This window comes from Lemur catta, chromosome 3, assembly GCF_020740605.2.
Source record: "Lemur catta isolate mLemCat1 chromosome 3, mLemCat1.pri, whole genome shotgun sequence".
NCBI classification, from domain to species: Eukaryota; Metazoa; Chordata; class Mammalia; order Primates; family Lemuridae; genus Lemur; species Lemur catta.
In genome coordinates this window covers 59,659,556-59,683,733 of record NC_059130.1, presented here as the reverse complement: position 1 = coordinate 59,683,733, position 24,178 = coordinate 59,659,556, and the positions used below count along the sequence as shown (strand labels likewise).

At 40.2% G+C, this 24,178-nt stretch overlaps 2 protein-coding genes across 3 annotated transcripts in view; one reads left to right on the top strand and one right to left on the bottom strand.

Moving 5' to 3' along the window:
- The window catches only part of MCOLN3 (mucolipin TRP cation channel 3), a 123,846-nt gene that overhangs the window by 36,432 nt on the left and 63,236 nt on the right, over positions 1–24,178 (bottom strand). The window lies entirely within an intron of this gene.
- Positions 9,112–24,178, top strand: part of DNAI3 (dynein axonemal intermediate chain 3) — a 71,240-nt gene continuing 56,173 nt past the window's right edge. For both annotated transcript variants that reach the window (XM_045547629.1, XM_045547628.1), the window contains exons 1-5: positions 9,112–9,294; positions 17,676–17,762; positions 18,177–18,215; positions 22,494–22,675; positions 23,544–23,648. In XM_045547629.1, coding sequence (XP_045403585.1) covers positions 17,690–17,762; positions 18,177–18,215; positions 22,494–22,675; positions 23,544–23,648 — 399 coding nt within the window. In that variant the 5' untranslated portion in view covers positions 9,112–9,294; positions 17,676–17,689. The remainder of the gene's footprint in view (positions 9,295–17,675; positions 17,763–18,176; positions 18,216–22,493; positions 22,676–23,543; positions 23,649–24,178) is intronic.

Below are 24,178 nucleotides of genomic sequence, written 5' to 3'. Positions count from 1 at the left end.
TTGTAGCCTAGGGGCAATAGTCTATAGCGTAGGTGTGTAGTAGGCTACCCCATCTAGGTTTGTGTAAGTACACTACATGACATTTGTACAATGACAAAATTGCCTGATGATACCTTTCTCAGGATGTACTCTGTCATTAAATGATTCATGACTGTATTTGAATATTACTCAATCATGTTTGCTGCATTTTCCATTGTTTAAATATAAAGGGCATACTTCTTTGTAAAACAGACAAAATAATTTCATTGTTAAAAAAGTAAATAAGCTTATATAAAGTAACATATGCCCTAATGTCAAATCTGATAATGCTATTGAAAGCACTTTTAACAACTGAACCAACATCAAGTGCAGAATGAAAGAAACTTTCTTTCATTTGAAATGCATGTTACAAAACAAATATGAAATTTATCACATAAGGCAATTGTTTAATGTGTTTTAAAATGTCATTTGAAGAATAACTTTTAAAATACTAAACATTTTTATTTTATTTTAAAAAAGATTTTATTTAGAATTTATTGTGCATTAATGCTTCCTTCTTTTAATGATTTTTATTATGAAATATCTATGATGGTTGTGACCATTATTACATATAATTGAAGTATATAATCTTGTTCAATAAACTAGTTCATAATAATAATAAATCATGCTTTCATTATCTTTGTTAAACAAAAAGAAACCTCTGAAACTTTTAGTATAATCCTAGCACAGAAAAATGATTCACTGTTTATTATTATGGTTACTCATTATATTTTAAAAACATGTAAATAAAGTGTTATGAAAAATACAAAATAATTTGTTATTTCAGAAATTCCATTTTTTTTCTGAATCACAAAGATTCAGAATCTGAATCCACAGATATTTCTGTTGGGAATTTGGAAACACTACCACAATAACCAACAAGATCCCTATGACATTCTTGGTATCTGCTGGATGGAAGGCAGCTTTTTTCACATCTTTATCTTCTTGTCATCTCAAAAATCCTAACTGTTTAAGAGTAAGATAGGCCAGCAGGGGCGAGGTGGCTCACGCCTGTAATCCTAGCACTCTGGGAGGCCGAGGTGGGTGGATTGTTTGAGCTCAGGAGTTCGAGACCAGCCTGAGCAAGAGCGAGACCCCCTCTCTACTAAAATAGAAAGAAATTAGCTGGACAACTAAAAATATATAGAAAAAATTAGCCGGGCATGGTGGCACATGCCTGTAGTCCCAGCTACTCGAGAGGCTGAGGCAGAAGGATCGCTTGAGCCCAGGAGTTTGAGGTTGCTGTGAACTAGGCTGATGCCATGGCACTCTAGCCCGGGCAACACAGTGAGACTCTGTCTCAAAAAAATAAATAAAATAAAAAAAGAGTAAGATAGGCCAGCTGAAAGTCTCAGGTAACATGGATGTTAAGTCACATATATATAAACCCAAAATATTTTTTACCTTTCTGTCTCCTTATATCTGTACCATTCATCTTCTTTCCCCCCTTAATTTCTTTTTTCTCAATAAAATGTTTATTTATTTATTAATAACACATATAAATTCAGCAAGTATTGAGGACTCTTATTTCAGTAAGGGTATTAGACACTGTTGATGGAAATATGAATAAGACATAGTTCCTGCTCTTAAGGATTTTGTAGTCCAGACAATTTTTTTAATTTGGGGAAAATTTCCGATACAGAAAAGTACAAAGAATAACATATTAATCCCACTCAACAGCCACAACCCCTAAATTGAACAAATTTTACATTTTGTTTTATTTGTTTTCAGTCTTCCTAATTTATAAAAAATAAAGCATTATAAAGTTAACCATCCTTCCCCAAATGCAACCCTCTGCCATGAATTTGAATCATCTTGGTCCATTTGTAATATTTTTCCAAACACAAGTGCTCATCACATACAGAAATAGTTCATGCATGTTTTTGCTCACAAAGATAGCATTGTTCTGTTCATAATCTTCAACACTTACCTCATTATTTTTGCTTTAGCTATATGTATGCAAGTTTACTTATTTTAGCAGCTTTATTGTAATTTATTGACTATACCATATCATCCTATCCATTTCACTACTGATGGACATTGAGGTTGTTTCCATCTTTTGCCATTACAAAAAAAATTCTGCAGTGAACATCCATGAACAATTTCCTTATGCACATGTGTAGAAGTTTCTCTAGGGTAAATATCCAGGAGTAGAATTGCTAGTTTATAGGATATATACAGTTTCAGTTAACAGATACTGCCAAATGGCTCTCAAAGTGGTTGTTCCAAATTATTTAATGAACATTTATGTCATGCCTTCTATATGCCAGGCATAGATTTATTTAGACACTGAGGATGCAGCAGTAAACAAGGCAAAAATCCCTGCCCCTGTAGAGTTTACATTTTAGTGAACAAAGACAGTCAATGAATATAAATAGTATATTATGCAGTGTGTTAGGAGGTGACAAATATTAAATACTACGAGCAAAAATAAAGCAGAGTGGGAAAATGAAGAGTGCTGAGAAGTTGCCATTTTAAAGAGGGTGAAGGGTAGGCCTCACTGAGCAGTTAACATTTTAGCAACATCTTGAAGGATATCTAGCTTAAGTGTTCCAGCAGCTGTCTGCCAGGTGTGTCTGAGTTACCCCAAAGACTGTCTGCAGCCCTGCGAGCCTCCAGGAGCAATGGGAGGAAATCAAGCTAATAATAGAAAACAGGTTATTCTGGACCTTGTCGGCCTTTGTGAGGACTTTGGCTTTTAAGTAGAGCAAAATGGGAGCTATTGGAAGGTTTTGAGCAGAGGACTGACATGATTTGACTGTTTTTAAAATGCATCCCGGGGAGTAGCCAAGGCTGTCAAGGTCTGGAGCTGGAGATGCCTGGGGAGCTCCGTGAGGCCCTGGCGTCCGCGTCGTCGGTCGCCGTGTCCAGCAGGGGACAGGGTTCTGCGGCTTTGTAGATAGGGACGTCTGTCGCCTCCAGAATGAAGGTCTTCTTGCTGGTGCAGCCTGGCGGCCCTTCTGGGTGTGGCGGAGGCCCACTCCCTGGTTTGCTTCTGTACAAATCAGAACAACTACTCTGTGACTCTACCTGCCGCCCCTGGCATTGGGAACGTCGTGGACTCTGGCCCCACCCCGAACAGGGGCTCCAGAGCGTCTGCCCGACCTTCCGGCACAATGTCTGCGCGGCCGACGGTGGGCTGCTGGCCAGGGCCGCCCCGCTGGGCCTCGGGCTCCTGCTCAGCCTTCTGCCCACTCTGCGGTGGCCTGGCCCCTGACCACTGAGACCCTATGCTCCCTCTCCCCCGACCTCTATCTCAGAAAGGAAAGCCCAGCCCCTCCCAGATCCCAAGAAGATGTCAGAGCCTCCCACTCCTTGCGGCTCACCTGCCTGGTTCCAACCCCTTGGCCCCAGAGCCTCAGGGTCAGGCACACCCCCTGCACCTACACCTGCAAGAGCACCTCCCCAAGTGGGGCCAGCTACCTTTACTTTTGGGGTCAATGATGTGACCTCTTTTGGGGGACCGAGGAAAGGATGAGGGTCCTCCTGGAGTCTTAGGGTTCCAGGGTCAGAACTCAGTCCCATGGACACCTGGGAAGGACACCTAAGCCCCAAGCCCTGGTGGTCCCCAGGAAGACTGAGCCAGATGGGGAGAGGGGGCCTGTGAATGTGGGTGGCGTGTGGTCGTGGGTGGGTGGGTGCTGTGCAGGTGTGAGTGTGAACATCTGTCTGGTGCTGGTTAAGGGGAGGGAGGGCTGAGTGTTTGGGCCCAGTTGCAGCTGCCTGGAGAGCCCTGAGCCCACCAGGGCAACTTTGCTGCATCCACGCTGCACTCACTCCAAGGGTAGCCTGTGAGGGGCAGGGGTTTTGCTGCTTCGAAGTCTAGGTCCTCCCCACCCACCCACTCCCACTCCTACAATGGAGCCCTCCTGCTGCTTTGGTGCCTCAAATAAACACAGATGTCCCAGATGTTCCCTCCCAGCCCCAAAGTGCACCCATCTGGCTGCAGTGTTGAAAATATATTTCCAAAGTGTAAAGGATGGAAGAAGAGGCATCAAGGATGACTTTAAGTTTTTGCTGAGCAACCATAAAGATGAAATTGCCATCAGCTGAGATGAAGATTGCAGAAGATGCAGGTAGGTGGAAAGAGTCAGGAGTTCAATTTTGAATGTATATTTGAGATGTCTATAAAGTGCTACTCAGACTATCTGTTAAAGGGCTAGTTGGCTTTGTTTTGTTTTCATTTCCCTCACAGACTGATACTTCTGTAAAATACAGTACAAATAAATTGCCAGAAAAATGGAATGAAGACAGACCTCAATTTTGTTCATACATAGCATAGAGTTACTCTGTCAACTTGCTAAAAACTTTTTAAACACTTTTAATTTCTGTACTTCTTTTGTTGCAGGTGGGTCACAAATATTTCATGAACTAGTGAGCTAGTAACAAATATTTCCTGGCTGGGATCCAAGGGCCATGCTTTGCATAACTGTGTATGAGACAGTCCAAGTGGAAATGTTTAGTAGACAGCTGGATAGTCACCAAAGAATAGAGGCAATGTCTACAAATTCATTTTGAGCAGAATTTAAGATTAATTCTGATTCAACAACTATTCCTTCAGTGTATACCACATTTGAGGCACTCTGCTGGCCTTTTCATGACAATGCAACAGCAAAGGGCCAGATTAAGATCTATGGGCAATCTGTACAAGCTAACAATTTGGCACCCCTTCATATTAATACTCTTTAAAAAGTTGTTCACCATTTATTGGTGGAAATAGGGAAAAACTGATTTCTGTTAACAAACATCCTTTTTTTACATTTGAAATAATTTATTAAACACAATTTTCCAAACTAGACAACTTTTGGGGAGTGTACTGACTTGCTCAAAATTTAGATTTTAAACCTGACTAAACTCAGCATGGGAGTATTACCGTTTGGTTGAACTTCATGATTTGTACCCTCATATAGCAAGAATTTTCAACATAGATTTTATATCGAATCTGAAGCTGTCTATTTGGTTGAGAGACGAATAAATTTATCTTTCTCCTGCTGTGTAAAAAGTCTCTTGTGGAAACCCTAACTAATTGACAACCTATTTGCAATTCACTGCAGGGAAGTTTAATATCTTTTGAAGAATGTCCCTAGGGAAGCAATGTGATTGACCTCACCTTTTATCTGCCCTGGCCCTGAGGAAAGTATCATCATTTGGCAGATGAAATTTAGAGAGTTTAAGAGCCTGTCTAATGCCTTTCATCCAGAAAGTGACAAATTTAAGCTTCAACATAATTTTCTTACTTTAAATACGGTATTATTTAAGTGACTCCACTTTAAAAATATTTGAAGTCCTTAAAGGCATAATCATTATACACGTAGAACTGGTATTCATTGTGTGCTTGATGATACTGTAGGGACGGACTATAACCATTATACAATGCCTCTCACATCGCCAACTGTTTCTGCATGCAGGGAGTGGAGTCTCACCTATGCTCACAAATAAGTCCACTCTGCTACCACATGGCCCCATATTTTTCTCTTCAGCCCTTGCCTTGACCCTTGCCTTGTTCCCTCTGGAGACATCTGTTGCCTGCAGCCTGTGATCAGCTGTACCTGCCTTCCTTTGTGGGAAGGGTTAACAATTTCTGGAGCCAGGTGGAGCCTGTGTCCTCCTTAATCCCCAGCAGAATCAAGCCATTTTGTACAGAAGTAGTAATAAAGCCTTTCTCCTCACTTCAGTGTTGCACATATTCTAATTTGTCCTTGAAGGTTTAGTCCATTTTTTCTAGAATTGCCACAATTGGCCTATTCTTCCAACAGCTAAATCTTTGTACCTAGGTCAGGCTTTTCTATCTCGTTTTCTCATTTCTGAAGCTGAATACTCTTCTGCAGTGCTCCTCAGTTCCTCTTGCAATAGGCCGTGGTGATTTCCCCCAACATGTGGTAATCCCAGCAGTTTAGGGCTCAAACAAGGACACTTTTGCCTCCCAGGCATAAATAGGATCCTACACCCCTGGTTTCTGAGCTAACTTTTTTTTCAAAAAATATATCCATATAAGGGTTGGGAGAGTTACTCAACAAAATGATTAGTAAAAATCCACCTCATATCTAATTTGTCAGTTTGTCAGATTATCCTTTTGTAAACCCAATCTGAAATTTATCAAGATGTCCTCAAAGAATCAGAGAAATATTTTAAGTTATGACTTCTTGTCTCATTACATCTTCACTCAACTAATAAAACTAAAACTAATTTTTAAATATCTTCACATTTCAGGAAAATTTAACTCAGCATCCTTTGGAAGAACATGCAAGTGTTCACTAGCCACCATGGTGCTGTTTCATTTCTGACCACTCCCGTTAAAGAACAGATGGTCAATCATGAGTTTATAATATGAAGAAATTACTAGACATTTCCCATTTTTAATTTCTAACTTTCTTGGTATTGTGACTTATGACTCATTACATTTAATGGACATCCCCTTGGGGTATCTCTAAAGAAAAGATGACAAAAGGGCTTGGTGTCTAACCCAAATCACAAGGTTACAATCCTTACTTCCTTAAATCTGCAAAGGATTATGGATTTTTTTTTAAGAAAAGGAAATTCTTTGGAAGAATACAAAGCAACTTTTGTTAAAGAGCTTCTTTTCAATTTCCCTTCAAGAATAGTCAATCAATTAAATAATTCAGTATATATTTTATTAAACACCACCTATGTCAGACACTATGTTAGACAATGGAGATATACAGGAGTGAGATGCCATCCCTGCCCTAAAGTCTAGAGGGGGAGATATCCTTGTGAACAAGCCACTGCAACACAATGTAATACTTGCTATAATAGAAAAACAGAGGAAAAAGTGACTAATTCTACTGAGTGCCTATGTGGCTTTATAGAGAAGGTGACATTTGAGTTGGGTCTTGAAAAATAAGCAGAAGTTTACCAAGTAATGAAGATGAACAATGGCATTACAGATTGAGGTGGAGGCAGTTGGATGAGCAGACACACAGTTGTGACAGGACATGACAAAGGGGAGCAGTCAGGAGCTACGTGTACTCAGAGCTCTGGTCTCAGGCTGAGACACACCAACTCCTGGGCCTGTGCAGCAGTATGTCAGGGGCTGTGGAAATCCATGGGATGAGCATGTCACAGTTGCCCATGGGTTCTTTGTGTTTATTCAATTTTGTGTCAATTTTAGTTAATAGTGACTTTAGATGTTTTAAAAAATTAAAGCAAACATGAATGCATTGTAGAGTGGAATGTAAAAACTTGATGAATTCTTTATAGGAAACAAAATATATCTCAGTTGCAGAAGTCTCCTTCAGCTATTATATAACCCTTCTCACCATCAGCCTACTACCACCCCCCAACTCTTGTGTTTTCATGCCCATCAGTATTTAGGGGTCTTCTGTTGAGAAGAACCGAACTAAAACATGGGGTGGGCTGGGGAAAGAGGTAGGAAATGAGGTTGAAAAAATAATTCATTACATTCCAGATATCTTTCTGGAATCTTTCAAATCCCTATTTGTACAGGGTATCATGTGCCAGATTGAGAATATTTAAGCACAGTGATGTCAGGATCTCTGATTTAGAACATTCTCTGGCAACCTGGCAAGTAAATTAGAGGGAAGGAGATAGAACAAATCAAGAGACTATTACTACCAACTAGGTGAGAGATAAGGCATACCTGAAATAAGGCAGAGGCAGACGATGGCTAAGAGGAAACGGATTATTTGAGAGATATTTAAGAAACAAAAATGACAGGACTTAGTGATATGTTGACTGTGGTCAGTAGATGATGAGTCAGGGATGACTCTCAGATTTCTAGTTTTTGCAAATTAGAAATAGCACAGTGATGCTATTACCTAAAAAAGGAAATAAAGGAGGAAAAAAAGTTTCTGACAAATAATGAGTTGACTTTGACTCTGCTAAACTGTGGTCCCTGTGGTACAGTAATTCATTCATTCACTCTTTCAGTCAGTATCCTTATTTAGCAACTATTAAACACTATGAACTGAACTAGATAGATAGTTGGAAATGTCCAATAGCTAGTGGAAATTCAATTCTGTAACTTGAGATATATTAGGCTGAGAATATCAAATGTAAATCACTGATATGTTAAGAGGTGATGGTTGAAGATGAGAGGAATATATGATGCACCAGCAGAGTGCAAAGAGTGAAAAAAGAAGACTGAGGACCGAGCCCAGGAACAAAAACTAAGTTTGTGTGGAGGAGTGGATAAGCCTGAGAAAAGACTGTCACAATGTTTAGATAAGACCTCTTCCTAGGCTTTTTTTTTTTCTTCATGATTTCTGTAGTAAATACAAATTCTTCAGAAATTTGAAAGAATCTACATGATCCTTCTACACATCACGAAAATTTTATATTCATTTAGGATCATTAAATCTCATGTTATAAATCTAAGCCTCTTCTTAATTAAATATTTCATTTAAATTTGGTATAAAAATTAATTTAGATCAATTACAACAGTCAATTCCATTACTTTATTAAGTTCTGCCAGTTTACAAATTAGGCAGTTATAATTATTTTTTAAAGGAAAGGGAGGGGGGAAACAGTGTTCAGAGAGATGAGCTTCACTGTATGAATCTCATAGGACCCATAATCATAGAATAAATGAACCTTCAGGGATTCAAGTTTCTTCCCCAGAGACTCAGACTTCTAGTTTAAGTCAAACTCTAGACAACAGTTATTCTGGCAAGAGGAAAATGTAACCCATTAGAAGTTCTGGGGTGCCCACGACACGCAATGGTGCCCAACTTCCTCCCCACGCCTGAATCCAAGGTGGGTTCCCAGGAGGGCCCCTCTCGCCGCAGGGGGCAGGCAGGGAAGCCGCCCCAGGGATGCTGAGCCGACGTCTTCATAACACCCTTCCCTCCTGGCTCCTAGAGTCCACAGCCCAGAAGGAGTCCCCTTCGGGTGAGGCTGCGGTGGGTGTGAGGCATGGGGCCGAACCTGTCCGACCTGGCACTGTCATCAACGTACCTCAATTACAAAACTCTTTGCTAGTGGAAAACCGCGGCCATCCCTCGGCGCGCATTGGGTTTCGTCCCATCACGGTAACCAATCACAAGTCTGCTTTGAAAGAGCCTGTTAGGAAGCAGACGCTATTGGTGGTGATGCTTTGTCAATCTCAGCAGAGGACTCGCCTCTTTACTCTTAGCAACGGATGCGTCCTAGCAACAACCGGCCGAGGAGCTGCAGTTCGTGCCTTTGGGATTTGTTTTTCTGAGAAAGAAGAGTCAAACATTCATCTCCAGCTCTCGAAGGAGCTTTCCTCCTGGGTTCTACAAAGAGGATTCTTTCCCTTTAGTTTGGCAGCATCAGGTAAGGGAAGCTCTGAATGCGAAGGGAGGCAATGGAAAACAAGTATTTTACTCTTTCCAGGGCATTAAAATACTTGCTGTGCCAGCAATGTGCTAATGACAATGAAGACTACAAAAAATTATAAAACTTTCCCTGTTTTTAAAGAGCTTCCAGCCTAGCCAGGGAGACAAAAATAGCAACAAGACATCAGTTAACGACACTCTAAGAACTTTGAGGACAGCTACTGTCTTATTCACAGGTTATACATGCCCAATACCTATCACATTGCCTGGTACATAGTAGTAACTCAATAAACCATGAACAAATGAATTCGAAAACAGCATGATTCTGGTTATCCATCAGTATGGGGGGGTTCAATAAAGAAAAGATCATTTGGTCACAGGTAATTGCAAGAAGAAAAAAAAGAAAAGAAAAGATCAATGTGGGCTGAAGTAGTTAGAGAGATGACTTCAGGACTGTCAAGAAAGGGCTGGAGTAAAGAGTGAGGGAGATGAACCAGGAACATAAACTCTTTGAAAGTAAGGACGCTGTCTTATTCCTTTAGTGACTACCTCATACCTAATTGCTGCTCAATACTTTTTCTCTCTTCCCCAGTGTATGCTGAATGCTGAATGAATTCACAGCAATCTTTCAGGCAGCTGAGTTTGAGGCCCTCTGCCCTTGCAGAGGCCTGGCATAATTAGTTACACACAGTGTGATTAGAAAGTGTCAGGGAGAACAAGATTGTTCACCCCAAGTGAGAAAGTCAGGGGGGGTTGGAAAGAAGGTTATTCTGGAGTCAGGCCTTGAAGGATAAGTAATTTTTAAGCAAGCAGAGAGATGCATGCACAGTGAGGAGCTGGAGGAGCAGGAGGGCTGAGAAGGAAGGGGATTCTCCAGAGAGGGAGGTGGGATGGCCCAGGACTGTTTGGGAATGGACGATAACCCTGTGAGGCTTGAGTAGAACTGGAAAGGTGGGTGTGGTGGGGCAGACTGTGAAGGGTGCTGAAGGCCGTATATACAAGTTTGGATTCTACATGGTTTTTCAAAGTCTGGTCTGCTGATCACCAGAGCAAGACTGCCTTGTAGTACTTCTAAAAGTGTAGAGTCCCAGGCTTCACCCTAGATCTGCAGAATGAGAGGGAGTCCAGGAAATCTGCATTTCAAATGAGCTCCATTTCTAGAATACTGGAAGAGATGCTGCTATGGACAATAGGGACCCACAAAAGTCTTTATACAGGGAAGATACGCATTTTAGGAAGAGAGTTCTGAAGACGAGCCTCATGAGTGAGTGTTCTGGTTAGAACAGAGGCAGGGAGGCCAGTTAAGTGTCTATGATCTAGGGGGAGGGGTGGGGAAGGAGAATATATGGATTAAGAAAAATTACATGTTTATTTTCAGTAACCACCAATTGAAATATAAGCATTTGGTAAAAAACCACAGTAGTATTAGCAGGATTCGTGACTTTGTCACCAAAACAAATTACAGCTCTTTTCATATTACATTACAGATATTGTGGATATATTATTTATGCTCATTGCTACCTGAGAATTAAGGTAGTTATTAGAATGACTACTAGATCTTATTTTTAACATGTTAATAAAGAAGTATTATTTAATTTTAAAAATATTTTAATAACTGTATATTTCCATGTAATCTATCTCCCTTGTAATCCCTTGTTTTCTTCTGATGCATGGGCTTCACCAGGCTGCCAGAAAGGTTCATGGCATAAAACAGGTTAGGAGCACCAGTCTGGGAGGACACATTGAAGGTGTGAACCAGAAGAGGCTATGGGAAAGGAGGGCTTGAAATTCAGGAGGCATTTCAAAGGGAGAACTAATAGGATAACATCTACTTAAATGAGTAAATATCCAATCTCAGCAAGAAGTAGAAGTAGGTATGAAGGGGAAGAAACAAGAGTAGCAGACTAATAGGAACCACTGTATGAATGGGTATCTCTGGGGGTGGTGAATGTTGTGTACTTGCCAAAAGACAGCTGAAGAGCCCAGGAGAACTCTGAAGCTTAATCAGGGAGTTAGTGGAGATTTATGAAGACTCAGCAGTTCCTGGAGACATTTTACCAGATGCCCAAAATTTTAGTTTTGGATTCTATTCTAAATGTCTCTTTAAAAAAAAAAATGAGAGGCAAGCATGATGACAGTATAAATACTTTGGGAAGAGAAAAGAGGATGATGACTGTAAGGCTGGTGGCGGGCACCCCTCCCCTCCCTAATGAAAAAAAGAAAAAGGCCCACGAGACCTGCCAAGAACAATGCCTGCTAGGCCCAGCTGAGTTAAAAGAATAACCACACCTGATGGTTACCATGACAAGGGTCTCGGCTCCTGGAGTCCCTCAGGGTTCCTGGAGTCCACCCATACCACCAGCCCCTCCTATTTCCCCACACCTGCCCTAAAACTGCAACAGAAAGTTCCTTGCTCTCCCTGCCATAAATATTTCCACCAAAGAAACCCCCACCCCCAGCCCTAAAAAAACATATAAACCCACTCAAACTTCTGGGTGGTGCGACTTCTCAGGTTTCTCTCTCTCTCCCCCGGGACCTGGGAACCTTGCCCGGGTCCCTCTCTCTTGGGACTCGTTACCCCCACCTGGGAGCGCTCCAATAAAGCCTCTTTACTTATCCCTTTTAACTCTGCTCGTCGTTCTTTCTCTGGCGCCGGCCAGTCCAAAAAACCTTACAATGACTACCTAAATAAGGTCAGCTTATTGAAGAAGACCCAGGATGGTAAGACTTTCCTAAGGAAGACCCTAGGTGAAGAGAAAGAGACCTGTAGCCAGAATCAGCATCTCATGGCTAGGAATAAGCCACACATACATATAGGCAACAAATGGGAGCATGTAAACAGGTGTGTGCTGTCCACCTAAATGGCAAACAGAGGGAGACTCCCCAAAAGAGAATGATGTTTATTCAGAAATTGCCATGGGAATACTCCTGCCATAGTAAACTATGTGTGTATTCGGGGAGGTAAAAGAAGACAAAGGCTCTTAAAGGAAAAATGAGGAGGATTATATAATTGTTTGGAGATAATTATTTCTGGCTGCAAGGATCAATAACAAGGGTGGCACCCGTCTAAGGATGGACAGGGAATTGCTGGGCAGATGTCCTCACAGAAGTATTTTTGTGTGTGTAATGTTGCAATGACCTTTGTGCAAGGTTGTAGTTTTGTATAGTCTTCTGTGATAGTGCTTGTTGTCAGGCATTTGTGCATGAAAATCCTCCCTTCTCAGCTCTATTTGTCAGGGTTTTCAACACATGACTCCATTTTGATTCTGACAACTCTCACAGTGCATTACACGAATAAAGTGGAAAGAAAATCAATAGCTGTTTAAATCACTGTATTATGTCAATTCAATTTGTATCACTTATCCCCTCATCTATAGCAATTATCCTCCTAAAGTGAAGTATCATAAAGAGATATAGTCCTGGCCAAGTCCAGAGAGTGAGTTTGGAACCAGATTATGGGCAGCTAGCTGTATATGCAGTGCTGCTCATGGTCAAGGAGCCCTGTCACAGGTTTTGACCTGCTGCATACAGAGGACTTACCCAATACCCACTTTTGTCAGTCTCTAATGTCTTTTGCTATCAATGCACAAAGTAGAAAATGTGACTTTTGTACATTAGTAGCAAAAAGGTATTCTGAAATGAGTAAGTTAATTTACAAAGAAAATAAATGGTTTTGATATAAAAAATATTTTTAATAAAATGTTACCTTCCACAATTTCTGTTTTGAAATCCAGTCAGCTCTAGTACTTTGAAAACCAATCATGAAGCAAGCCACTTGGTCAGGCACAACCTTTACTTTAGGAGTAGATGAAATATCTTCTTTGCTATTACTAATAATTATGAATTGATTTCATCTGGGCACAGGAAAAATTAGCATTTTAGAGTAATCTGAGTAAAATAATGTCTGGTATTGAAAATTTTTCACAATCTTTTAATAATTTAATGGGAAAAGTAAGATTTGGAAGATATGAAATATGCAATTAATTTTATGAAAAAATCTAGTAAGCCCTGCTATAATTTAAAAGCAATATTTTATTGGAAATTTTTTTTAAAAAAGAAAGATCTCCATAAAAAATAAACCTTGACTAAATGTGTTTATTGAAATTATACAGATCACATTACTCATTTGGTTTAGGTACCTCTAATTAAAAGTGATTTATTTTCTAGATATAATATTGGTAGGATTTTTATTATTTGCAATTATTAAAATAAACTACCAAATTTTCCCTGAAACACAAATACAATATAAGGTGGCTTCTCCGAAAGTAATCATTTTCTTTCCATTTTAGACTATATTCACCTCAGCTAATGAATTTTTCTATCTCTAATGCCTAGCAATTTAGATATTATGTTTTTCAATTAAGAAGAATTGGGACTTCTAAAAGCCTTTGAATAACCAGGTCACTAGTCCCTGGTCACCGGGACCTAGTCACTAGGTCACTTTGCCCTTGGTCACTAGTCAATAATTTAGACACAAAAGTCAATTAATATCTGTGAAAGTAGTAAATGAGCTGTTCTGGTAAGGCAGCATGTATTTTATCCATGTTCTAATTTTGTTGCCTAATTTACTGCTGAATTAAAGAGGAATTAAGGTCACAGATGAAATTAAGGTTGTTAATCAGCTGACCTTAAAATAGGGAGATTATCCTGAATTATCCAGGTGGGCCCAATGTAGTCGCAAGGGCCCTTAAAGTGGAAGAGGAAGGAAGAAGAGGTTAGAGTGTGCTATATGAGAAGGATTTCATCTGCCCCACTGGCTTTGAAGAAGTGCTGGTGGTCTCTAGAAATTGGAAAAGGCAATTCTTCCTTAAAGGCTCCAGAAAGAAAGGAATGCAGCCTAGCTGACCCCTTGATTTTAGCCCAGTGAAACCTGTATCAGACTTCAGAATTACAAAGTTGTAAGATAATAAATTTGTGTTGTTTTAAGTCACAAAGTTTGTGATAATTTGTTACAGCAGCAATGGAAAACTAATAGAGCATACATACAGGTCATTCTACAGACCAATAGGCAAAAGCCTTTTGTTTAGACTGGAAATTCAGAGGCTAAGAATGGCAGAAGGGAAGCAGAGATCAAGGAGTCATTAATTCAACTTTTTTTTTTTTTAGTACGTTCACTGTACCAGTTACAGGAGTTACAATAATAGAAAATAAACACAATCCTCATGCTCACAGAGTTTATTGTCCAGTTTACAGGCTAACTTCACATGCTCCCATTTGAACTCCTTATCTTCCTTTTCAAATCTGCTCTTCCCATGAGGTCGCCATCTCAGTAAATGGCAACCCACGCTTTCAATTCCTTAGGCAAAGTTCACTGATGTCATCCCTGATCCCTTCCCTTCTCTCAGACCCTACATCCAAGTCACCACCAAATCCTATTGGCTCTACTTACAAAATATACTCAGAGTCCAATCACTTTTTCCATCCCACTCTCAGCTCTCTGATGTAAGCTCCATCATCTCTCCCATGGATTATTACATGACTTTTAATTGGATCTCCTGCTTCAGCCGTTTGCTTGCTGCAGTCTTTTCTCAACACAGTAGTCATACTGATCCTCAAATTGTGAGGCGGATAGAGTAAAGTAACTTCTCAGTTCAAAACCATCCACCTCATGGAGAGTGAAAGCTGAGGTCCTTATACACGCCCCAGCCCTCTTGTGGTATATTATACAATTGTTCCCAACTATATTTCCCAACTATGACCTCCCTTCCCTGTAAGAGAATAATACATTCTCACTTACTGCCAAGCAGGCAGAGAATTCCTCCCCCATTGTTAGGAATGACCGTATGACTTGCTTGTGCCAGTGCAATGTGAGCAGGAGGGACAATGTGCCTGCCAGTGCCAAGGAGAAGTCTTAGGAAGCCATTAGCTCTCGTGCTTTTTCCTCTGTCATGAAAGCAGCATGTGTCAAACAGGGGCTGCTCCTTCAGCCTCATCCACGGCCACAATACATAACATGAGAAGAAATAAATATTTGTTGTATGTTGCTTGGGGGTCATTTGTTACTGCAGCAAAGCTGGCTAATGTACCCCCATCACCTCTCTGACCAGCTTCATTTCTAGTCTTTCCCTCTCCCTCTGCTCCAGCCATCACGACCTTCTTGTTATTTTCTTTAATGTGTCAGGCGTGCTCCTGCCCAGAACCTTTACATTTACTCTTTCCTCTACCTGGAAACACTCTTCCTCCCCCAGATATCTGCATTTCTGGCTTCTTCCTTCCTCAGGTCTTTGGTGTAATGTCACTTAGTGAAGCCTTTCCTGGTTCTTCTAATAAAGAATTGCAACCTCCCCGCTCCTACAATTCTCCTCCTTTTCCTACTTTATTTTTCTCCTTAGCAGTTATCACCACTTAACATACTAATTCTTTTCCTCTTTTATTTGTTCATTGTCTGTCTCTCCGTAGAATGTAGGTTGCTCAGGACAAAGTTTTTTGCCTGTTTTGTTCACTGCTGTATCCCTAACACCTAGGGTGGTATCTGGTGCATCGTAGTCACTCAATACATATGTATGGAATGAATAGTTGTGGTGGTGGGGTGTGTGTGTGCAGAGGGTGAGTCTCGGTGGTGGTTAAGAGTCTTTTCTAGCATTTTAGACCAACTGCAGCTGGGACAGAATATGGAGAGGGGTATGTTGATAAAGAATCTTCTGAAAAAAAAGGAATAAATCCAAGATTTGAAATTATGCTAAGACTGGGAAGTGGGATGGAGATATTTGACAGTCTGAAAAGTTGGCTCAGATCCATTCATTGCAGAATATTTAAAAAGTAGAAATTCCTAAATGGTCAGAATCATAAAATGTTGATTAGATAATAAAATCATGCTTTTCTAGGTAAAGACTATGTTTAAATAGTTTCATTTGTAATGAAACACAGCAAACAATTATCACTGAAATCTGGGGGATAATCTAGTATAGAAGTTGAGAGTGTGACCATTGAGCTGGACTGTTTGGGCTCACAGCCTGGGCCCACCGCCTGCTGTTCTCTGTGTCCCTTCCAGAAAGTCCCCTGACCTCTCAGGGCCTCTATTTTATCATCATAAAATTGGGATGAAAATAACAGTAATAATAAAATGCAGTTAATCAGTATTCAGTAGTACAGGAGGGAAATTATAGTTAACAATAATGTATTGTATATGTCAAAATGGAGAAGAGAAGAAAAGATAAATGTTTGAGGTGATGGATATCCCAGTTACTCTGATTTGATCATTACATATTGCATACATATATGGAAATATTACATGTATCCCCAAAATATGTACAACAATTATATATCAATAAAAATTTTTATGTGGTTAAGATTAAATTAAAAATACATGTAAGGTACTTAGAACTGTACCTGACATGCATTTGAAAAAAATGCATGTGAAAAAATCTGAAGGGAAATGTTTATGCACAAACACATAGATACCCACACCTACACTTTGGTAAAGATTTTATAATCAAAGAACTAGGTATAAAATAAAACTCATGATATTTTGACTGGGCTATGAAAAAATATTCAATCTGTGTTGATTTATTAAAATGAGGCAAACTAGTCTGAGATGACTGAGTTGATGATGATGAAACTTTATTTCCTTAAGTCTTCACAATCACCTCAAGAGGTAGATTTTATTATTATCCCCATTAAATAGATGAATAAACTGAGACTTAAAGAAGGTAAGTAATTTGCCCAAAGTCACTTGGTAGGTAAAAAGCAGAACTTGTTTTTAAGTCCTGCTGGGTAGATTCCTGAAATCACACTCCAAACCATTTAACAAAATGGGGCAAAGGTGAGCATTGAGAAGATAAGAAGGGTTGGATTGGTGATGACCTTGGCTAGTGTCACATACCGTCAAAATTGATGAGCAATTCCACAGAAAACTTTTGGAGACATTCTCTGACAGTGCAAATAATCCTTAGTGGTTATGTGTTCACCAAGGAAAAAGTACAATTTAAATTATGTTAATTTTAAAATTATGATCATACATACATGTTGTGGGCCTGTCTCTCCCAGTGGACTTCAAGTTCATCTTTGTATCTTGGATGCCTGTCAGACAGCCCAGCACAAGGTAGCACAGAGCATCTACCTGGGATGGGAACTTCAGTGGGAGGCAGGTGAACAAGTGTCCTCTGTAGTGCCCCCATGGCAGGGCCTGTGGCCGAAACCTTGACATTTTGGCAGGTCACTTCAGTGTGCTTCAGCTGAATGGCTCCACTAGAACAGCAGGATCTTATCAGCAAGATTGTTGCAATAAACCTTTGGTCACTGAACACCCATTCTATAAAGATACATGTTGATTTAGCCCAGGGCAAAACTTAGAAAACATTCTTATGTTTACTGCATGATACTGCATAATGTTTGAAATTGTAAACCAGAATTTACCAATGATACCATCTCTTTATGCAGCCTAAGTCAGAACCATGGCGACAAAAACTCCAAAACAAGGCAAAAAGGCAACACGTGGCAAAAAACCCCAAAACTTGACATTACCTGGTAGGATTGTTTTTCATTTAATGGGATTTTTTTGTGGATTTAGTATTTGTACATATACTAGCAGCCAAAATGTGGCTTTACGTAGCAAATAAAGTGAAATATTTTTGCTGTCATAAAGTCAAATGCATGCAGAATTAAATATAGGGGGATTAATTCTTTTGATTCATTTCATTACAATATCAATTAAGTGCTATATAATGAATGCCACAGTAAATATATCACTAGGAGATAACTCTGTGTGAAAGACAATTATTCAGATTTTCTCTAATTATTCACAAGTTAGTTTAAGTTTTCATTGTATATTTGTACGTTTTATGTTTTGAGGTTTAGTAAAAATTATAATTATAAAAAACTATAATCAAATATATATTTGATTCAAAAATGTAAATTTGACATCATTTTATTATATTCTAGTTAGTGAAGAAGTGGAACCAGTAAATATGGAGAGCATGGGTAAGTGGAAATACAATTTAGAATTTATGTCCTCAGTTTTATAATATTTTAATTTGTAATAAGGAAGCAAGAATACTACAGATTGAAGTGATCAATCAAAAGGTACTTGGGATAAAATTACACCATGTGATTTAGAATATAAAATGAAAAATTTTAAAGAAAGAATAAAAAATAAGAGCAGAAAAGAGAATTTCAAACTGAGAAAGAGACTTGGACTAAGCAGTCCCTTAAAAATCCATTATGTGATTATTGAAAGACCTTTTGTAACTATAAAGTATTGTAAGCCTGTAAGTTGTTACTTTTATCAGAATAGTATTTTTTAAACTCTGGCCTTTAGGTAATATTAATCTGTACTTCATGATAAAATTCCACTAATTCAAGGAAAGAGATTGACTTTTAAGCAAATAAACTAGAACTTAGACAACTAACCTAATGTTGTTCCTACTTTTAAAGGCTATATCATCTTATTCCAGCAGGACTTTTTTTGGTGGGGTGAAGGGGGAACATTTCCCTTAGAGTTCACTTAGATGACCCACATCACTTTCAGAAACAGAAAGGAAACAGTGAGGAGGAGGAGGAAAACGCCTTATAGGCCACTATAAAGATTTCGGCTTTTAATCATATGGGATGAAGAAGTCATTGGTGGTATTTAAGCAGAAAGTGATGTGATCTGAATTCTGTTATAAAACGGTCACTCAGGCTGCAGGAACCGCAGGAGCAAGAACAGAGGCAGGGAGACTAGTCAGTAGGCTAGAGCGGCAATCCAGGGGAAAGAGGGTGGTGGCATGGGCCAGGCTACTAGAGGGGGCAGAGGCATGGAGAAGGCAAGAGGACGTCAGCTACAGGTAAGTGGTCCTGTCATTAGCACCCAAGCACAGAGCCTAGAGCAGGGCATGCTGCCCAATAAATAGTTATTGAATTAATGCAACACCCAGAAACTTGGGAGTCATCCTAGGTTCCTTTCTCTCTCTCAACACACCCCCACCCCCATCCAAACCATCCCAACTTCTGTCAATTTCATCTCTAATATATATCTCAAACCCATCTGCTTGGTGTTATCTCCCCACTGGCAAACCTGCAACCCCAGTCCAAACCTCTGCATCCCTTACTTAGATTAGTTCCTAGGATTCCTAACTGACATCACTGCTTCCACTCAGGCTCCTTCAATCTGTTTGGCACACAGCAGCCTGACCATGTCTCTTTCCTGCTTAAACTCCCCCATGGCTTTTCTTTATCAGTGGAGACTCCTTACAGTGGTCCTGGCTCTGCCTTCCTCTCTAGCCTTGTCTCCTCCTCCTCTGCCCCCACCTACAGTCCACCAGCCTTGCTTAGTGCAGAACTTTCCAAATTTATTCCTGCCTCAGGGCCTTGCTTTTGCTGCTTCTGATGGCTGAATAGATCTTCCCTATGATTTCCTTCTCATGACTGAGATCTAGGTTCCAATCTCACCTCCTCAGGAGGCCTTCCTTGACTGCTCTGTCACCTATTACCCTGTTTAATTGCTTTCATAGCACTGAAAATTCTGAAGTTAAAGTACAGTCAATACTTGTTACTCGTGGAAGTTCTATAAAGTCCCTTTGAATACTGACTGTGGAAGTTTTGGGTGGTCTGTTGGCTGCCAGTTGTTGGCAATTATTACTTACTGACAACCCCAACTAGAAACAGTTCTACTAGTTTTACTGACTTCTAGATAAAGGAATGTTAGATCCTATATTAACGTTGTCTTGAAAACCAATTAATGTGAAAAGATCATTTCCTGTGGAAAATATCAGGCCAGTAGAATTTGAAGTGTATCTTCAGTGGAGCCAGGTGACATAAGTCCACAGTGGTCCCCAACCTTTTTGGCATTGGGGACCAGTTTCACGGAAGACAATTTTTCCACGGACAGGCTTCAGGTGAGGGTGGAGGGAATGGTTTCAGGATGATTCAAGCACATTACATTTATTGTGCAGTCAAACCTCTCTGCTAACGACAATCTGTATTTGCAGTCGCTCCCCAGTGCTAGCATCACTGCCTCAGCTCCACCTCAGATCACCAGGCATTAGATTCTCATGAGGAGCCAGCAACCTAGATTCCTCGCATGTGCAGTTTACAAGAGGGTTCGAGCTCCTTTGAGAATCTAATGCAGCTGCTGATCTGAGAGGAGGCGGAGCTCAGGGGGTGATGCCAGGGATGGGGAGCAGCTATAAATACAGATGAAGCTTGATGAAGCTTTGCTCACTTGTCCACTGCACACCTCCTACGGTTTGGCCCAGTTCCTAACAGGCCACGGACCTGGGGCGGTGGGGTTGAGCACCACAGACAGAACACAATCTTTGTCCATGTCTTTCCAGTTTCTTGGTTGGCAGAAAGCTTTCTGGTCTTTCTAAATGCCTGTTTATACAGGATGGCCACCTCCTTTTTGGTACTAGTCCAGTGTGAGTCTCACAGTTCCACCTAGTGGTTTTCTAAGGCAAAACTACAGAACTTTGATTATGCATTCGACACTATACAAAATGACAGTATGTTTTCAAAGGATTACTTACTTGAATCAAGTCAACAGTCACTTACTAAGCATCCCATATGTGCCAGGAGTTATGGTTCATATTTTGAGAGAGATAAAAATGGATAGTTTGTCCCTAATTCATGAACAACTTGAATTCCAAATGTTACACAAACTGCAATTTGCAATATATTAATATTTCCGCATATAATCAGTGTCATGCACACAATCATGAAAATCCCCCAAATTACCTGAATACCATAAAGCCACTGGAGTGGGGGGAAATATTTCCATGGGGAGGCCACTGTACTTCTCCCCTTGCCTGGCGCATTGGTTGAGCAGTTGGAGGGAGGATGGTGGGATGCCCAGGTGTGTGGGAGCTGGAAAAGATGGGAGTAGGCCCTGGGACCCTGGGAGTGCTGAGCTGGGGAAAGAGTTCTGGGGCAGATGCAAAGCTAAGACTGGTGTGGCTGAAAGTGATGATGGTAAGGGTAAGAAAATAGGAAGAAGACGAGAGAGGAGTTGGCGGCAGGCAAAATGCTCCCTTGCCCTCTTGCATCCACTATCCCAGGGCATGGTGCTGCAGAGGACTGGCCTGGGGTGGGGAGGGGACCGGAAGACCAGGGATGGAAGCCTCTTGAACCTCTCCTCCCTCCACTTCTGAGGGTAATACTGGGACTGGTAAACCAGAGGAGAAAAATGGGATTCCCCACCCACCTTCCTTCCTACATCCAAGGGTACATTAATACAAGTCCAAGGGTTTATTAATGCAACCTAATTGAGAAGTCAGTAATTGAAAAATGTGAAGAATTGAGTAGCAGTAAGTTTGATTGTATAAGGCAGGAGCCCTAAAGAGCAGAAGTCCCTGTAAAGGGGTCAAGGGAAGGTTTCTTCAAAATGGGAGACTATTTAGCAAATCAGTGTCTCTCTTTCCTACCTCTGTGTAGGAATAGTTGCATAAAAGTAGGAAAACTTGGAGAGGAATAGCTGATGGAGCCAAGGAGGAGGGCAGAGAGGGGCCAAGCAGGTCCTCTGAGCTTGGAGAAGGGCAGAAAGGTGGTGCCGGTGTTGAGCAGGGAGGGCAGGGGCTGCAGGACCTGGGCCATTCTGTGCTATTCAGACCCTGTTTTCTCTGTGCAGCAGGAAGCCAGTTACCTGGTGAGAGAGAACAGCAGGTGAGAGGGTGAGGCTGGGGATGTTTTAGGAAAGCAATAGGAGCTGAAAAGAACCTAAAAAGTGGATCATACCTTCAGACCAATAATTTCACTTTTAAAATCTATCCCAAGAAAATCATTTGAAATGTGATAAAAATTTATAAACTAGATATTTGTTTGTGGAATTATTTACAATAATTAGAAACAAATGAGAAGAAAATCAGAATACATATCAATAAGAGAATGGTTTAAAATTATGTGACAGATTTAAATTAATTTAAAATAATATTTCAGAAATATTATGTAATGTCATGGTAAAATACTTGTGACATAACAGTAGATATTAAAAGCAGGATTTAGGATTTCATATAAGGTATGTAGGGAGTGACTAGAAGAAAATAGAGCAAAATATTAATATTCTTTTTTTTCTTAGGGTTAGTATTATGGGCCATAGTTTTCTTCTTTTTTATCTTTTTTTGACATTTTTATAATAGATATATTTACTTTAAATATAAGAACAATAATTTTAAAGTCTCAAAATTTGAACCAAGAGTATTATTAAAAACAAGCAATTGCATATTTCCTATTGCTAATTTGCAAGTAGTTATATTTAATGTCCAAATTCTACTTTGTCTTTCCCAGGTCATCCAGAAATTTATCCTTTAGCATTAACTGTTAAGACCCAGGAAATATTTCACTGCCGAGCAGAGGATGATGTCACAGATAAACAACCTTACAAGCTTATCAATAAAGAAACTTTTTTTGAGGACTTTAAGAACAGAGGCGCAATATCTGATTTTTACCCAGTCAAAAAAATTATCCAAGTAAGTACAATATCCCTCTTTTTTTTCAGTACTACCTCAATAAGTTCCTGGAACAGAATAACACAAGTTGAAAAGATTATTGAGTTCAAATCTGGCATTCCCCATTACTTTGGGCAAATGCTCACTGGCCCATGCCTCCTTGGGAATTCTGTTTGATGATTCTCTGTGAAAAGGCAAGTTCTGTCAGTGATGGGTTATGTCATCCTACACCCAGAAAAGCTCATCCTTGTCCAGTTTTAACTAGAATAGGAATCTACCCTTATTTTCTCATATTGCTTTAATTGTTTGATTCATAATTTTGGTTCCGATTTATCTCTAAGCATGCTACAGAGCACAACACCAAATAAAAATAATGCTTCTAGCTGGTGTGGTGGCTCATGCCTTTAATCCTAGCACTCTGAGAGACCGAGGCAGGAGGATCCCTTTAGGTCGGAAGACCAGCCTGAGCAAGAGTGAGACACTGTCTCTACTAAAAACAGATAATACTAGCTGGGTGTGGTGGTACATGCTTATAGTCCCAGCTACTCAGGAGGCTGAGGCAGGAGAATCGCTTGAGCCCAGGAGTTTCAGGTTGCTGTGAGCTAGGCTGATGTCATGGCACTCTAGCCCAGGCGACAGAATGAGACTCTGTCTCAAAAAGACAAAAAAAAGCTTCTCTTTTCCTGTTAGAAATAATATTGCATGGTAAATTTCCTTGGACTCATTGTGTTTTTAAGAGCTTTTTTAGATTAATAAAATAATTTTGCAATTAGCACAATGGTTATCTTTTATGATTGGTTGTTTAGAGAAATATCAAGTTTGTATCAGCATCTGAATAAACCGAATGACCACTGAATATTAACCATCTCTTTTGATTATATTCGTGTAGGAATATCCTGGAGATGAGCTCCTGCTTGTTTATGACAAAGACTTCAAATATGGACTGAACTTTTATCTTATTGGAACTGAAGAGGGCAAGGAAAACTATTTAAATGTAAGCCTTTGCTATTTGTTTATTATCAGAAGGAAGCAGTATCTCTGGGGATCCCTCCCTACATGTAAGGATGATTATTATTGTTTAGCTCTGTTTCCCTGGGACCCAGATCAGGTTCTGGCACCTAGAATAGGTGACCAGTAAGTGGGGAAAGAACTAACTCAACCATCTCAGGGTAGCAGATGCTCTGCTTGTTTGCCCTTCCATCCTTGACCCAACGAGAAAGGAAACAGTAACCCTGGAGTACTGCACTCAGCCACTCCCTGCCCCGCTTTCCTGGTTCTCTCCTTGCCATCTCCATGACTTTGGGTAAGTTACAGAGCTTCTCGGCTGTAAAATGGTGGCATCAATAATGCCAATTTCCAGGGCTCACATGAGGATTAAATGGGCTCATACAGGCAAAGCCCTTTGTTCAAGGTGAGCAAGAAAAGTGACAGATGTATGAGACTCACTTTCCCATCTTGCTTTGGGAGGTTTGATTAAATTGTTTGAGGGTGACACAGGGGTTTGTGTGGTTGTCCAATAAGCAA